General features: G+C 34.2%; 1 protein-coding gene across 1 annotated transcript in view; it reads right to left on the reverse strand.

Annotated features, from left to right (window-relative positions):
* SLCO6A1 (solute carrier organic anion transporter family member 6A1) overlaps nt 1–18,400 on the reverse strand; it is a 65,419-nt gene that overhangs the window by 16,070 nt on the left and 30,949 nt on the right. Inside the window, exons 9-10 of the mRNA XM_016221969.2 lie at nt 11,257–11,452; nt 3,937–4,090 (exon numbers count right to left, since the gene is read on the reverse strand). Of these exons, the coding sequence (XP_016077455.2) occupies nt 3,937–4,090; nt 11,257–11,452 (350 nt within the window). The remainder of the gene's footprint in view (nt 1–3,936; nt 4,091–11,256; nt 11,453–18,400) is intronic.

The following is an 18,400-nucleotide window of genomic DNA, read 5'->3' on the forward strand; positions in this document are numbered from 1 at the left end:
ATTCCAAGTTTAAAAATTTATCATAAATTCAACAGAAATATGGAATTAGGTTACTAGTGAAGGTATAAGAAGAAACAAAGATGGCTTGAATCTGAGTGATCCATAAAATGATGGTCCCCAAATCATCTGTTTGTTTGTGGGAGTTACTAGGTAGTTACTGAATAGGCAAAAAAAATAAAATAAAATAGAAATAACCAAATATTCAAACTGCAATTTATTCATTCCATTGTATTTGTTTTAGTGTCTATGTACTAAACATCATACGAGGTGTTGTGAAAACACACTAAACAATACAATAGAAATACAGGGTTTATAAGGGTGAACTTATGATCAATGACTACGTCAATGACTCAGTGAAAGCTGAGCAGAGATTTGAAGAAGGGAAGGGAAGGGAAGGAGCCATCTGGTTATCTGAAAAAACTGCATTCCAGGTTGGAAACAAAAACATGCTTGATCAGTTCAAAGAAGAGCAAGGAGGAAAATGTGGCTGAAGCAGAGTGAACAGGAAATAAGCTAACAGAAAATAATCAGCTTAAAATTAAGAGAAGAACAAATATAAGTAGACTCAGTTGATCTAGATAGTGGAGTTAACAGAACTTTAATCATGATTAATATTTTTCAAAAAATGGAGGGTAAAGTGGATAAAGTATCTTAAATGATGTGAAATTTAACAGGATTTGGATTCTACAAAAACATAAATGTTAGAACTGAAAAATACAATGAGTAAGCTTAGAACCTCAGTTTTAAAAGCAGACACTACCGAATAGAGAATAGAGAATAAGGCAGGTCAACAGAAAGTATCTACATTTAAACAAACAGATGAAAAGAGATGGAAAACCGAGAAAAAGAACAAGAGTATTGGACACAGTGGAAAGGTCTATTTGTAGCCTACAGTATGCAAAATTCTAAGATGGCATCTAAGGTTCCCGCCCCCTTATTATATAAACCTGCATCTACCTAGGACTGTGAATTGATGGATTTTACGCATCTAAGTTACATTATATGGCATAGTTTATTTTTAAAAAGAGAGGGTAAACCTCATCTAATTAGGTAAGCCTTAAAAGGTACTGAGCTTTTCCTGAAGTCAGAGATTCAAAGCATGTGATAAGGGAGATTCTCTGTTACTAGCCCTGAAGATGGAGGTAGTCATGTTGCAAAGAATATGGGACTCAAAGAGCTAAAACTGGACCTAGCGCACAGCTATCAGGTAAAGGGAGGCCTCATTTTTTACAGTGCAAAGAAACTGAATTGGCCAATCTGGTAAGTAGATTTTCCCAGAGCCTCCAGAAAGGAACACACTCAGCCAACAGCTTGATTTCAGCCTGTGAGACTCTGAGCAGAGGAGCTTGTCATGCCGTATCTGGACTTCTGAATTTAGAACTATGAGCTAATAAATGTGTATTACTTAAAGACAAAAGGCAGTGGTAATTTGTTATATAGCAATAGTAAACTAATACATGCCCTCCCAAAAAAGAAGAGAGAGTGAGGGAGAAATAATAGCTGAGAATTTTCCAACTGATAGCCATAAATCCACAAACTAAAGATGTTCTATGAAACCCAAGCAAAATAAATATAATGAAAACCATATCTACACACATTAAAGTAAAACTGCTGTAAATAAAAAACAAAGAGAAAACTCTAAAAGCAGCCAGAGACATAGACATTATAATGGCATCTTTCAAATGCCAATATAGAATTCCATACCCAGAGAAAACAGGTGTTTTTTTTTTTAAAAAAAAAAAAAAGGTGAAATACGGTTCCTCAGAAAGAAAGAAATGATCTCATATGAAAGCAAGAAAATGGGTAATTATAAGTGCATACTGACTGTACAAAATAACAATAATAGCATGTGTCTTATAAAATATATGAAGAAATAAAATATATGACAAAAATAACACAAAGGTGGGAGGTAAGTAAAGGAAGTTAAAATATTCTAAGGATGATTCAACGGCAAGAGACCCTGAAGCCTGGCTTCCTGTGATGCTAAATGCTTTGGATGAGATTGACCTCCCTCTCTACAGATAATTAGAATGAGGCTCCTGTTGGACTAGAATAGCCTTTAGAAGTCCCCGCTTCCAGTTGTTTTATAATGAAAGCTGTATCGGCGGCTGAAAAGAACGAGTCCCAATGAGAAGATGAAGAAGAAAAACCCAAGATTTCTTTTATATCTACAAGGAAATTTGAAGATCTTTGGTGGCATAGATAAGAAGAATACATATGGGTCTCAAAGAGGCAAAACTGCTCAGGAATATTATCAATATGAAGAGGATGTATCTATTTTCAGTTTTAGTAAAGCTGTGATTTTCTATAGGAATTTAGAAATATTCAGAGGTATAGTATCTCCACCACTCCTCTTGCAAACTTTTGCATGAGCGTAATTAGAGAGCATCCAATTCTAACTCATGTTGATCTTGATCATGTTTTGAAAATGAACATTTAATCAGAATTATCTCAAAATTGACCTATTTTCATTGAAAAATACTTTACAGAGGGAATTTCATTAACACCATTTGATCATTTTTGTATATGATGTTTCTTTTATTTAATTTTCATTTTGTTAAAAATGATTTTTATTGCTATCAATTCTTTCCCATTTGAAATTAATGCATATTTTATCCATTAATCAGTGGCATCCATATCACACTGTACTAATCATAGCTTCTGCTACTGTCAGTTTTCCTTCAGAGCTAACAATTTTTAAAGCCTGAGTCCCTACTTCTGTGCTAACTATCCTGAGTAATTTTTAAGAGATCTAATTTTTGTCAAAAATATTTTATTCTGGGACCATTTGAGATCTTGCTCCCCAGAATGTATCAGTTTGGCTCAAATAAACTCTTATAAAATTTCTCAAAAAATATTTAATTCTTCTTTCAATTTTTACTTAGTATCAAAGGTTACCATACAGTTTGACTATTTTGTTGGTTATTTCTGTCACTGCTATTCATTATGAATTAATTATTTCCTAGAGAAATACAAGAAAATTATAAAGATTTTTAAGAAATAGAAACAAAATCCCTAAAAAGAATTCCCCCCCAAAAGTTGTGTTTTATGCTATGGTGACAGCATGAGTATTTACTTATTTCAAATCATTTACTTATTTCAAACAAAAATGGAGAAGAGGAAGTAAGTAGGAGTATAAAGTTGATTTTCTGTAAGTTAATAAATTGGTGAAGATGGTTAATTGGCGTATAGGAGTTCATTATACTTTTCTATTACATTTAATGTTTTCCACAGTAACATATTTTAAAGAGTAAAAACATATAATCTAACATATAATAAAGACTTTAAAGGGTATGCAAACTTTTTATATTAATAGTCAATACAAAACTGAAGATCTGTGATTAAATCATAACCCACTGAAAGATTACTACGAGGAACTAAAAGTTGGTCAAGTACGCTAATACACTGTAATGAAATGATGTGTAACAGGGAAAAGAATATTGCTATGTAGGTACATAGCTAATGAAGGACTTTACTGCCTAATAAGGGAGGTGCTATAATGTCTATCGGTCAGGAAATATATGTCTTTGTTGCTCTCTCTCTTTTACAAAACTAACCTGAGTCCCTACTTCTGTGCCACTTAAAAGGGAGACATTGAAGTTACAGTCCATTATTTAGATAAAAGCTCATTTATGCAACTTAGAACATAAGAAAATTTACCTGGAGACAAGTAGCTGAGTGGTCAACTGCTCTACATGACAAAAAAAATTTGCCTGGTGGTTGGTAAAAGACTCAAGGAAAGGAATTCTGATAGTAATGGCCCCAAAGATGAGCAAGTAGGGGCATTTTAAAATGAGGCCTGATTTGTGTAAATATCCAAGAACAGAGATAACATATGTTCAACTTTAAGTTATTTGCATTGCTGCTAGAATGTAAACATCATCCACAAGTTCAACCTCTTACTGAAGAGGCAGAAGCATAATTAAAAATAATTACCTTCTGCCTTTTAAATGTTTTAAAATAGGTACAGCCTGCAAAGCAAGGAGAAAAATATCCAATATCATTTCTTCCACATATAGGTGAATAAAATGAAGATGAGCAACTACAATAAGAATTGCAAGGAGCTGTCAGGTTTCCCAACTGCCCTGTTCTGTAAAAAAAGAGATTGAATGTAATTATAATGCCATGGTAGTATATTTATTAATGTACACATCAAGATATCAACGAGATCCATAAAAATATTTAATTTCTTTTTAACAGCTTTATTAAGGTATAACTGACATACAATAAACTGTAATGTTTAAAGCTTACAATATGAAAATTTTAAATATATGTATACACTTGTGAAACCATCATCACAATCATGTTAACAATCAATCAATACCCCCATAAGTTTTCTCATGCTCCTTTGTAATTCCTCCACCCCCTGGCACCTGCTGATCTACTTTCTGTCACTATCATTACTTTGAATTTCATAGCATTTTGTGAAATGGAACAATACATTATGTTCACTTTCTTTGTCAGGCTTCTTTCATGCGGCTGATCTTCATGTGGTCTTTGCATGGTCATATGCTTCCATATCTCTTGAATAAATATTAAGGAGTAGAATGTTTGGATGATATGGTAGGTGTTCATTTAACCTTTTAAGAAACCCTCAGTTTTCCACAGTATGTTATTTTTACATTCCCATCAGCAGTGTATGAGAGTTTCAGTTGCATAAATTAAAAATAAATTAAAAATAGTTTCCGTTGCTTTCCACATTTCTCATCAACACCTGGTATGATCAGTCTTTTTAATTTTAGACATTCTAATAGGGATATAGTAGTTTCATATTTTGGTCTTTAATATGAATTTCCCTAATGACTAATGGTGTTCTGCATCTTTTATCATATTTATCCTTAATTATTTCTTTTTCTGATACGAATGCTAATGAAATTTTTAATATAAATTTCCAGTTGTCTGTAAGTAGTACACAGAAATACCATAGATTCCTGTATATTGGTCTTTTCTTCTACAATATTTATTTTTTCTTGATACTATTGTTAACAGTATTTTTAATATTAATGTCTGCTAATTTGTAGGTAGTAAATAGAACTACCATAGATTTTTGTATATTGATCTTGCATTCTACAAACTTGCTAAACTCATTTTATTGGTTATAGTGTGTGTGTTTTTTCTAGATAGACAACTGTGTTGCCTTCAAATAAACACAGGTTTACTTCTACTTTTCCTATCTGGATGCCTTTATTTTTCTTACAGTAATGGCTAGTCTCCAGTTCAATTTAATACAGAAGTCTTCAAAGCAAACATCTTAATTGTATTCCTGGTCACTCAGTGGTTCATCATTGTCTTAGTCTGCTCAGCCTGCTATAACAAAATATAATCAACTGGGTGGCTTAAACAACAGAAATTATTTCTTACAGTTATGGAAGCTACGTCCAAGCTCAAGGTGCAGGCAGCTTTGGTGTCTGGTATGCGCTTTCTTCCTGGATTGAAGACCACCACCTTCTCCATGTACCCTCACATAGTGGAGAGGCTTTGGTTTCTTCTTCTTCATCTCCAGAGTCACTAATCCCATTGTGGGGAGGGGAGGGTCCACCCACATGACCTCATCTAGACCTAATTATCTCCTAAAGGCTCCACCTCCTAATACTATTATATTGGGGATTAGGGCTTTATACATGAATTTGGTGGGAGGACGAAACACAAACATTCAGTACATAATATTTTCATAGATTCCCTCCATTTCTAGTTTCCTAGAATATCAGAGTGCTCTTTTGGCATCTATTCACATTATATATGTCTTTTGCATTCTTAGTTTGTTGATATGGTGGATTATATTGATTTTCAAATATTAAACCAGCCTTGCATCTCTGTGATAAATCTTGCTTGATCATACTTTATTTCCCTTTTAATACATTATCGGGTTTAATTTACTACGATTTTGTTAAGAATTTTTGAATCTATGCTCATGAGAGATATAGGTGTATGCTTTCTTTTTCCTACGTTTCTCTGGCTTGATAGCAGGAAAATCCAAGTCTCATAGAATGCATTGGAAAGTATCGATTCTGTTTCAATTTTCTCAAAGAATTTTTGAAAATTAGATATATATTTTTTTAATTAATCTTTATTGTTGAAAGTAGTACCTGTGTCTTTTTTTCCCCATTGACCCCTTCTACTCTGTACCTGCCCCCACCCCAGGCCTTCACCACACTATTGTCTGTGTCCAAGGGTTATGCATATATGCATATACATTCTTTGGTTAATTTCATTAATATTTAGTTGCATCTTTATTATTTGCTTCCTTTGGGCTTATATTGCTCTTCCATTTCTAAATTCTTGAGGTGGGAGTTTAGATTATAGATTTGAGACTTTTCTTAATTTCTATTGTATCTTTTTAGTTAGTACTATAAAATTTCTCCCTAAAGACTGTTTTAGTTGTATCCTGCAATTGTGATATGTGGTATTTTCATTTTCATTCAGATCCATGTATTTTCTTTCAATTTGTCTTGACTTCCTCTTTGACCCATGGATTTAGAATCATGTTACTTAGTTTCCACTTGTTTGGAGATTTTCCCATTATCTTTCTGTTACTGATTAAAGTTTGATTCCACTGTGGCAGAAAACACACTCTGCATAGTTTCAGTTCTTTTAAACTTTCCATGTTTGTTTTATGGTCCGAAATATGGTCTATTTTGCTTAATATCTCATTTGTACTCAAAGAGAATATCCATTCTGCTGTTGTTGACTGGAGAGCTCCAAGAGACAAATTAATTCAAGTTGGTTGCTTCTGTTACTCAGTATTTCTTTATTCTCCCTTCAGAAGGTAGTGGTTAACTTTCCAAATATATTTCTGGATTTGTCTTCTTTTCCTTCCAGTTGCACTAGTTTTTCCGTATTATATCTTGAGGTACTGTTGTTAGCTGCAAACCTGAGTAGAATGGTTTGTGCTTCTTGGTAAATGGACCAATTTGTCATTTTGCAATGTCTCTTTATCCCTGAGATTTTCTCGGTGCTGACGTCTGATATTAATATATTCCTTCTAGCTTTCTTTTGTTTAGTATTTGTATACCTTTTCTCATAATTTTTAAACTGTATATGCCATTATTTGATGTAGATTTCATGCAGACTAAATTTGGCTGGAGTTTAATTATTTATCCAATCTGAAATAGCTGCCTTCAGGTAAGTAGGTTTCCACTAGGGATCAGTGAATAGTTTCTGAAATGGGCCAGATAGCAAATATTTTAGGCTTTACAAACCACGTGCTTTCTGTTGTATATTCTTCATCCTTTTCTGATTAGACTTTATTTTTTAGAACAGTTTTCGGTTTACAGAATAATTAAGCATATAGAGAGTTACCATATACTTCTCCTCCTACACAGTTTCACCTATTATAAATACATTGCTTTAGTGTGGTACATTTTTGTATAATTGATGAACCAATACTTTTCCTTTTCCAGAATGTCATATGGTTGGACTCATATATTATGTAGCCTATCATACTGCCTTCTTTCACTTAGCAATATACACTTAAGGTTCCTCCATGTCTTTTTGTGGCTTGATAGCTCATTTCTTTTTATCATTGTATAATATTCCATGTATGAATATACTACAGTTTATCCATTTACCCATTAAAGGGTATGTTGGCTGTTTCCAGTTTTGAGCAATTATGAATACAATTATGAAATTCCCTAATGTCACGTGACACTGGGCATATTTTCATATGCTTAGCACCATCTGTATATCTTCTTTAGTGAGGTGTCTGTTCAGACCTTTTGGTGATTTTTAATTGGGTTGTTTATTTGAAAACAAGTTAAGATTTAAGATTAACAAGTTTTAAATGTTCTTTGAATATTTTAGATATGTCTTCTATCAGATATGTATTATTCTCTCAGTTCATGGCTTCTCTTTTAATTCTATTAACTCTGTCTTTCACAGAGAAAGGTATTAATTTTAATAAAGCCAACATATTTCTTTTTCTTTCATGCATCTTCATTTGGTGTTGTATTTAAAATGTCATCACTAACTTCAAGGTTACCTAGATTTTATCCTACGTTACTGTCTAGAAGTTTTACAGTTTTGTGTTTTACATTTAGGTCTATGGTCCATTTTGAGTTACTTTTTTTTTTTTTTAAATATATCTTTATTGATTTCAGAGAGAAGAAAGGAGAGGGAGAGAGAGATAGAAACATCAATGATGAGAGAGTCATTGATCGGCTACCTAGCCCACAACCCGGGCATGTGCCCTGACCGGAAATCGAACCCTGATCGCCTGGATCCTAGGTCGACGCTCAACCACTGAGCCACACCCGGCCGGGCTTGAGTTACTTTTTTGTAAAAGGTGTAAGTTCTATGTCTAGATTCCTTCTTCCCATGCCCTGCCCCCCTTTTTTTGCATGTAAATTTTCAGTTAGTGCAGCACCATTTGTTGAAAAGACTATCTGCATTCTGATCCAAAAGGTGACACAGGAAGCCTCCTGAACTCACCTCCTCCCATGGCCAAACTAAATCTACAGCTACACATGGAGAAATTCCCTCTTCAGGAACTAACTAACTGACTCCTGCACATTGGCCAAATAAGAAAATATCCACATCACCCACACTGAAATGGATAGAAAAAGTTGAGACACACTCTCACCATAAAGCTCACCCCAAGCGCAGTGCCATAAAATTGGGAAGGAGCTCCCAACTCCCAACATCTTCCTGAGGAGCAAAGCATTTGAAACTCACATTAGCACACCAACTTTCAAGACTCACACATGAGGAATGGGCCCCCTAAACAACAGCCTCTGAAAGCCAATGGGGCTTGTGTCCAGGAGACCCATGAGACTATAAACAAAGAAACTATAAACTCCTAATGAGTTCTACAGGACTTACTGTTGCTATACCCCCATGCCCCACCCCCAGAGTTCAGAACAGAGGCTGCAGGCAAAAATAGCCTGCCTCTCAGAATTTTCCTGAAAGAGAATGAGGATAATCTTTTCAACAAATGGTACTGCAGTAACTGAAAATTTTTTGAATGGTTTCTCTATAATTCCCAACATACATTTACAAGTAATTTAAGTCTATTTTCAAATAACACTATGCCAGTTTATGGGTAGTGCTGGTATCCTAAAGCATTCCCAATTCCTCTCTTGATTTCATAAAACTGTTGTCACTCTTTTCACTATCCATAAGCTGTAATCACTGAATACCTTATTGCCATTATCATTTTTTAACAGAGTTATCCCACCAATTAAAAATAAGAATAATAAAATATATTTTACCTTCATTTATCTTTAATGCTCTTTGTTTGAGACAGGAAAGAAAGTTTAGAGAAGGATTCATTTGTCTAAAGTTGGGTAGGGGAAACTCTGGTAGTTTCCCTAGAGGGCAGGCTTTTGCTACATAGAGCAGACTTCTCTGGGGCATATTGCAAAATGGTTACTTTCCCTCTCCTCCTGCCTAAAACACAAGAGGATTTTTCTTCTTGTGAGAACCTGGTGGGGGCACCTAGATGTAAGAGCCCTTAAATAGTACAAAGTAGAAGCCCTATTCTTTATTGTTTTTCACAACCCTTACTAATATAAAAACTATTCATAGCTTACAGACCATACAGAAAAAGGCAGCAGTATAATAGATAGATATAGGTAGATACATATGGCTCAACTATATACATACCTAATATATACACACACATATACACACACACACATAGTTGACCCTTGAACAACACAGGGTGGGGGTGGTTAGGGACTCTGACCCACACACAATTGAAAATCTACATAACTTAAGTTGACCCTCTGTATATGTGGATTCCTAACCGTGGATCAAAAATACTATTTTCTGTTTATGGTTGAGAATCAGTGGATGTGAAACCCAGGGACACAGAGGGTTGAGGGCATATTTTTTGAAAAAAACATATAGTGTTCCCACACAGTCAAACTGTTATTATTCAGTATCTGGATACCCTGTGGGTCTATTCTACCATCTGTTTTCTCTCATAGTTTTTGGCCATGTCCCTGACCTGCCTGGTAATTTTTTTAATGCAAATTTTTGCCTAAGACAATTTACAGCTCTGTATATCATCTTTTGTTCAGAGTGTTGAGTATCTCTTTATGCTGCTGGGTAGAGTGCTGGCTGCTCACATCAATCCAATTAGAGAGCAAATTAACTCCTGACTAGGCTATAGTACTTTAGAAAGGCCCTCATTCCTAGGTCTTAGCCTTTCAAATATACTGAGAACATGTGTTTACCAAAGTTCCTCCCCCTGGCACATTCTAACCTCCCAGCACATTACTCTCTTATGTAAAGAGCATCATAATACTGCTGAAAATTTTCTCTGCTTTTTACAAGATTCTTCTTGATGTCAGCCTCTTAGCTTCCTAATTCAGCAAATGTATTGAATGAAAACCCAACAGAGTGTTATCTCATTTGTCTACCTCTCTCTTCTCTCTGATAATTCTGCCCTGCCCCATGCTCTAATTTTTGTCTCTTTAGACTCATAGGTCTGTCAAAAATGTGTGCTGATTTCTAGTCATATTACTAGATGCATTTTTGCCCAGATCCTCTGTCCAAACTCTCAGTTTCTTACCAATGTCCAAAATCAGCAAATACCCTCAGAGGGGAAAAACTGCGGAAGGTTGTTCCCTCTCTCCAAGGTTTGCCTTTCTCAGGATTTTGGCTTTTAAATTCCTCATTGTCTAAGTAGTTTTAAATAAATCTTTTAAAACTTTATTCAGCTTTTCTAGTTATTCTCAGTGGGAGCATTGGTCTGCCATAAGCTACTCCATTGTAGCTGGAAGTGGAAGTCTTATTTTGTTTTACTTGCTCAGTTCTTTGGTTTCCAATTCCAATTCTGTTCCCCTGCATTTAATGTCAATCTCTGCCCATTTCTTTGAATTTTTGCATGTTTAGCGTCAAGGAGACGTTACTCATGCATACTTTCAAATGTACTTCAGTTTCATTCTTTGATGTCTTTAAGGCGGCAGACATACCAATTCAGGAACACAAAGTAAGACTCACTTTGTACAGACAGTACTGTCTCCAAGTAGCTAGCCACTTTAATACCGAATTCTACTTGTAGGTTCTGAATAATTTCAATGTGTTTTTTCTTTAGTATTTTATAAATGAGTAAATAATCATTTAACAAGCTATCATTATTACATTTCTGTCCTTAATAAAAAAGGTAAAACTATGCTCTATATTTCTTTTATATGTTCAATAATTCCAAGAATGATAAAAATATAAAGGTCACTGGATAGATAATCATTTATTGACTAAAAAATACATTGTTGGGTTTGGAGGTAAATATCTAATAGATAAAATTATATTTACCCATTATAATTTTCATTGATCCCAGCAAACGGTATTGGTTTACAGCGTACAAAAACTGCAAACACAACCAGTACAAGTGATATAGCAGATGTAACCATTATAAATCTCATAAGGCCTTTATAAGACATATGTAACTTGGAAACAATGGCACCTCCCAGAAGCTGGCCAAGTGCACCTCCTGGAATTAAAATAAGTCCTAAAAGAAAAAAGGAAGAAGAGAAAACACAATTAAAAATAATCAACTAAAGACAGTACAGAAAATTCATACGTTGATGCAATCCCCTCTGCTCTAAACATATAGCAAAAACAGATTTAAATAAAAAGACAGAGAAAAAATGTGAAGGATTGATAAACATCTCAACAAAACTGAACCATAAAATTAATACAAATTTATGAGTGGGGCTGAAGCTATAGGCCTAACGGACTTTAGGACAGAGCTGGTAAATTTTGCTCCCATGTAATAATGACATCTAAGATAAACCCAAGCTTAATCCATGCAAAATAGAAGATGAGAACTGTCCTATTAAGAGCTATTCCTGCATAGCTGCCTGGACTTATGGCTTATAGCAAGAGATATGCCCACAGTGACAGGAGTTCACAAACAGATTTGTTACCAAGAATTAAACCAAGGCTCCATTGCTTCTGTGAATGTATGTGCAATATCAATAATCTCATAACAAAGTGGGACTCCAAGATAGCCATTAGGAGATGTAGTTTTCTTTTCCATGAAGCCTAAGGGCTTAGAAAGAGGAAAGCACAAGAAGGAAAATGGGAAAGGGGAAGAGAAGAAATATAGTTAGAAAATCATCAGATGAAGATAGCACAGTAATGTCATATATTGAGGTAATCTCCTCTGCACCAAATATATGGACATGGTAGATTTAAATAGGAAAATAGGAAGAGAAATATAAGGTAAAAACAGAACAAAAAGATCCTATTAACACCAGATTAAATTTATATAATAGAATTGTCCGACGGATGTAAATTATTTTAGAATGCTCAAAAAGCTTAATGACAGTATAACTTCCATAAAAATGAAGAATAAATAAAATCGTAAGAGAAAGTAATGAAAAATAAGAGCAGGTGGATTAAAAAAAGAACAAGCAAGAACCCTGGATATTTAAAAATCTAATTTTTAAAATAAAAACTCAAATCCCAGACTAGAGAGTGAATTAATAAACTGAAAGAATGAATTGTGTTATTCATCCAGTATCTAACTTAAAAAAAAAAAAGAGCAAAAGGTGAATAACTAAAATAAGCAGTTAAAAGACAATTAGTACAGTGGAGAAATTTGATAGACAGGACCTCAGCAAGATGAGGAAGGTCAAATTCAAAAGTAGTAAGCTATGGAGATAGTGTGTACCCCTGATATGACTGATAAAAATCGTGACACATTACCTCTGTGGCCTTCCTTTCAAAACTCATAACTCCTGCCTAATCATGAGAAAAGCATTAGACTACTTCCAATTGAGGAACATTCCAAGAAACTGACAAGGTCATCAAAAACAAGAGAAGACAGAGAAGCTGTTATAACCAAGAAGACCCTAAGGAGACTTGAGAACTAAATATAATGTGTTATTCTGAGTGAGATCCTGGAAAAGAAAAAGGATATTATATGAAAGCTAAGGAAATCTAAACAAAATGTTGACTTTAGTTAGTAATAGTGTATTAATAGTTGCTTCATTAATTCTAACCAATCTACCATACTACCACAAGACATTATCAAAAGGGAAACTAGGTGTATATATATATATATATATATATAGAAACTCTTTACTATCTTTAATTTTTTCTGTAAATATAAAACAATTCAAAAAATAAAGTTTGTTTTAGAAGACAGTGAAAATATGTGAAGCACCACAAAATGTTTTACAGCAGTCGTGAGAAATATCATGAGAGGTATACCAGAAAAACAATATTTGAAAATTTGTAACTGAGAACGAGAATTTTCCATAATTAAAGAAATATTAGTCCTGGGAATAAAAGTACACTTCAACTACTGAAGAGTAAAAAATAATTAAATCAATTTTGCACATAATGAAATAAGCTAGGGAAATTTATAACAAGACTAGAGCAAAAATTATAAAACTGCCAGAGAGCATGTTACTTGCAAAAGAATCGTAGTTATAGCTAGTTTTTAAAATGATAAAATTAATATCCTAGACCAAACACATATAAATGTTCATACACATGCTCCTAAAAAGTAGTGGTAGTGCACTGTCAGTGGGTAGTTAAAATCTCCTAAGCAAACGAGGGAGATAAAATGAATAATAAGTAAGTCCATTGAGATAAGACAGGATAGTAAGGGAAAAAAGAAGAAAAATAGAAGGGCAATAAATAAAAAAGTACAAATAAGTTAAAAATTACTTAAATAAATGAGAACTCAGAATAATACTAAATAAATAAAATTAAACTATTAAAAAGACATTATCAAATTGGGTATTTAAAAAAAAACAAAGTTTGAAAATAAAATAGTGAAAAAATATGTATCATGAAAATAGACCATGACAATATATAAAATAAATTATGTAAAAACTGCCAAGATTTCAAAAAATTTAAAAATCCATAAGCAAAACAGTATTTTAACTTAGGTTTCTCAAAATAGACTTACTTATAACACTATTAAAGATATCGAAAATATTGATTTGAACAGTTATTTTAAAAGAGAAACAAAAGCATATGTTTAGCAACTAAAAATCTCTTCTATTTAATACATGGATTAAATAAAAATGTGATGATAAAAATTAAGAATACTTAGCACTGAACAATAATAAAATTGTATCTGAATGTATGCGATGCTACCAAAGAAAATCTGTAAACAATGATACCTCCATCATAAGGTTGTTAGAATTAAATGAGTTAATATTTAAGTGCTTAGAACAGTATCTAGTCACAGAGTAAACATTATATAAATGTTTGTTAAAAGCTAGGCAATTATGGACAAACTCATTTATTAGAAAGCAAAAAAGTACAAAGCAAGGGAATATTTATCAAGAAAATTGTGAGAATTGGAACTGAATCAGGAGACTTCAGAGGGTAGGCAATAAGCCTGCAGGTAAGGAAGTCCAGAAGTAAACCACATTTTACTTCAGAATCACAGACATTAAGGAGAGTAGGTACCAACCAAAACAAGAGCGAAGAAGAGTTAAAAACAAGAGGGTGAATGGCAGTCTACATAAGACGTTCGATCCTCTAAATTCCTATTCCCATCTACATGCCATATGACTGACTAAGAAGAGGACCCTAGACCTATTCAGTTTGAACTTGACAACTGTAGATTTGGGAAAACCAAGCACATCTGCAAGCAGAAAACTGAGAACCCAACTTAGGTAAGAAAATATTGGCTGTGAGGCTTGTTGCTGTAGGCCAGCGATTTTCAACCTGTGCGCTGTGGCATACTAGTGTGCTGCAAGAATTTTTAAAACATGCAATACCTGACTATTTAGACAAAAGCACTGACCTCTTTTCCCTTATATTGGCAAATAAAAAAATGACAACAGCCAGCACAATAGTTGTCCGATGTGAATGAATCAAAATTATACCTTTAAATTATACCTTTTTTGGTCAGACAGGTAAAAAATATATATTTTTTGGAGTGCCACAGAATCTTAGTAGTTAGTTTGTATGTGCCATGAGATGAAAAAAGTTGAAAATTGCTGCCCTAGGCAATAAAAAAATACTGGATACTGGGAGTCCAGCAATTAAATAGCTGGGTCCTTGAAACACCACCCTAAAAGGAAACAAAACAGTTGAAAATTCAACTGCAATGCACAGAACTTCCAATAAACTTTTTTTTTTTTAATCCTCACCTGAGATATGTTTATTGAATGCTTGTTGATTTGAGAGAGAGAGAAAGAGAGATTGATGTAAGAAACATCATTTGGTTGCCTCCCATACAAGCCCCCGAACCCAGATCAAACCTGTAACTTTTTTGGTGTAAGGGACGACGCTTCAAACAACTGAGCTGCCCTGCCAGGGCCCAATCAACTTTTTATGTAAATATTTTATTGGTGTAGAGAAAAGTACACAAATCACAACTGTACATATTGATGAGTTTTCAAAGTGAACCTAACATATGTAACCACCACCTAGATCAAAAATCGAACATTACCAGAAGACCCAGAGGCTCCTTCATGCACTTGCAGAATTTTGTAAAATATGGACCACAAAGTATGCATACATTATAGCTTCTTTTGATCGGCATGATGTTTGAAAAATTCACCCATGTATTTGTATATAACAATAGACCATGTCTTCTCCTTGCTGAATAGCAATGTATATGCATGTACCACAACTTATTTGTTCACTGTGATATTGTGAATTGTGCAGCTATTTGAAAAATTCATGTATATGTCCTTTTGTAAACATTTGCATTTCTTTTGGGCACATTCTTAAGAGAGGAACTTATGTTGGGTATGTAAATAGGAGTGAAATTTCTGGGTCAAGGAATATGTATATTCAGATTTTTATGATACTGCCAAACAGATTTATAAAATGGTAAACCAATTTACCTTCTCACCCATAGTAGAAGAAATGCCAATAGCTCTGCATCAATGCCAACACCTCTCTCTTTCATTTTAGCCATTCTGGTGAATGGGTAATAATAATATTACATTGTGGCATTTCTCTGAAAACCACTGAAGGTGAGCATATTTCATATGAATATTGGCCAACTGATATAATCTTTTATAGAATGTCTATTCAAGTATTTTGTTCATTTTATTGGATTATTTGCCTTTTTATTATTGTCAAATATTTTTACATATTTGAGCACAAATCCTTTCTTTGTACATTGTATTTCTTAAAAAAGATTGTCTTGCTTCCATTTTCACTATTTGTGCTGACATGTGATGAGCTGAAATTCTTAATGTAAAACCACTTATTTTTCTTTATGGTTATGTGATTTATGTCCTATTTAAAAAATATTTTGTCTTCTCTAAGGCCACAAACCACTTTTGCTATGCCTTATTCTAAAAAGCTTTATTATTTTATCATTCACATTTAAATGTACAATCCATGTACAATCCATCTAGAATTTGTATTTGTCTATGTAGTGAGGTAGAGGTCGTGATTTATTTATTTTTCATAAGGATATCTAATTGACTTAATATCACTAATATCTAATTAACTCAATTTTTTGTTTTATATATTTTAAAGCTATGTTGTTAAGGCCATACACATGTATAACTATATTACCTACATCATTGGTTGACTCTTCTGATATTATAAATGATCTCTCTTTATATTAAATAATGCCTCTTACTTTGAAGAATACTACAATTAAAATTACTATAGTTACACCAAATTTTGTTTTGGTTAATATTCATATAGTACAGCTTTTTCAGTTCTTTGACTTTCAACCTTTTCATGTCTTCATATTTAAGGAATGCCTCTTGTAGGTAACATAGCAGATTTCCCCCCTCAACCTGACAATCTTTATTTATATTCACATAATTCTACTCTATTGGGCAACAATTCTCCATTACCTCTGATGCTGTATATCCTGCAAGCAGAAGCACTAACTACTCTTTGTTCTATCTTTTCAAGGATCTTTGTACAGTGAACAGCCTTGGATAACAGAGATAGTGTCCTCCTCTAGAGCAGGGTCAGGTTTGCTTCTGGTTTTGGAAGACAGAGATAGTGTCCCCTCTGGAACTATGCAAAGATACGTGCTGTCAAATATAATAAAAATAACATCTCCCTCTGGATCAAAAGGCAAGTATGATTAGTATCCATTATAAAATATTTGGGTTCCCCAAATTCAGGGAATGTAATGCAATCCACTCCTGTAATGCAAACCATTGTGTGTGCAGATATCACTGGCTCTCCTTCACATCATTCTATGGGACTGGATCTCAGAAAACTCTCTCTCTCTCTCTCTCTCTCTCTCTCTCTCTCTCTCTCTCTCTCTCTCTCTCTCTCTCTCACACACACACACACACACACACACACACACTCTAGCTACTGCTATTGCTGAGAGTCACACACTTTCCTTCATCTCTGACCAAGGAATTTTATGTCTTCTGCTAGCATCCATGAAATTATGTTAAACTAACTTGTTAGCTTTCAAATACAGTAAAATTCAAGCCCTTCACGGATCTTAGCACTTATGGTGACAAAGGTGAAATGCTGACCGAGACATGGCTTTATGCAGGGTGAAGAATGACAGCCTCATAGATCAAGTAACAGGACTTGAATGAAATACTGGGAATCAGTAGTGAACATGTTGATTATTGCCTATTAATTATGAAGAATTGGAAAGGTGGCTGCATGCTGAAGTAGACTTAAAGAAGGTGCCTCCTCTAGGCAAAAGGACTTCCTTACAATTCTGACCATCAGCCTCTGATTTGCCCATGGTAACAACTAGTACTAAGATATATGCTGGTTGGACAAAGGATTACTCTGGATTTCAGACAACAGTTACAGAGATGTACAACTACACTGAGTGTGAAAGGAGGGAAATTTATAGCCTCTATAAATTCACACAAACTGGTGAATAATTAGAAGTCTAGCTGATTTGTTTGGTTGATGATGGAATGGAGTGCACTGTCTTCGGGCTGCAATGAAATTTATGGCATAGGCTGATGGTACTTGATATGCTGTCCTGGTCATTGCCAAATCCTTCTTTTCTATCCCATTTGCACCCAAAGACAAAGACCAATTCTCATTCATGCCGCAAGACCAGAAATATGCATTTGCAGTATTCAGGGGTACCTAAACTCCTCTATCATTTACTACAGGGGGTAGGTCAACATTTATTGTGACTACCACTACTCTCTGATGCAAAAAGGTTTTACAGATAGATGAAATTCAGTTGTCTGGAGGGTCAGAGCTTCAGACTCAATGGCTATGACTTTGGTGTTATCACACCTTCATCAGCAAGTGTAACTAATAAAGTCCAAAAAAATTGAGAAGACAGATTCACAATACCCAATCCTTCTGGGAGTTAAGGAAAAATAGTTGAATCCCTTGCCCTCAACGAAAAGGCAGCCTAGCATCACTTTGGACTCTGAGTATTAGAGACATAGATGACTCACCTGGGCATTCTACTTGGTCTTTTGTATCAGATAACTCACAGGGAGTATAATCTGCTAAAAAGCAAGCTGTGGCACACTCCCTACTTTGAGGTAATACAAACCTAATG

Source organism: Miniopterus natalensis, chromosome 3 (genome assembly GCF_054644295.1).
Source record: "Miniopterus natalensis isolate mMinNat1 chromosome 3, mMinNat1.hap1, whole genome shotgun sequence".
Classification (NCBI taxonomy): Eukaryota; Metazoa; Chordata; class Mammalia; order Chiroptera; family Miniopteridae; genus Miniopterus; species Miniopterus natalensis.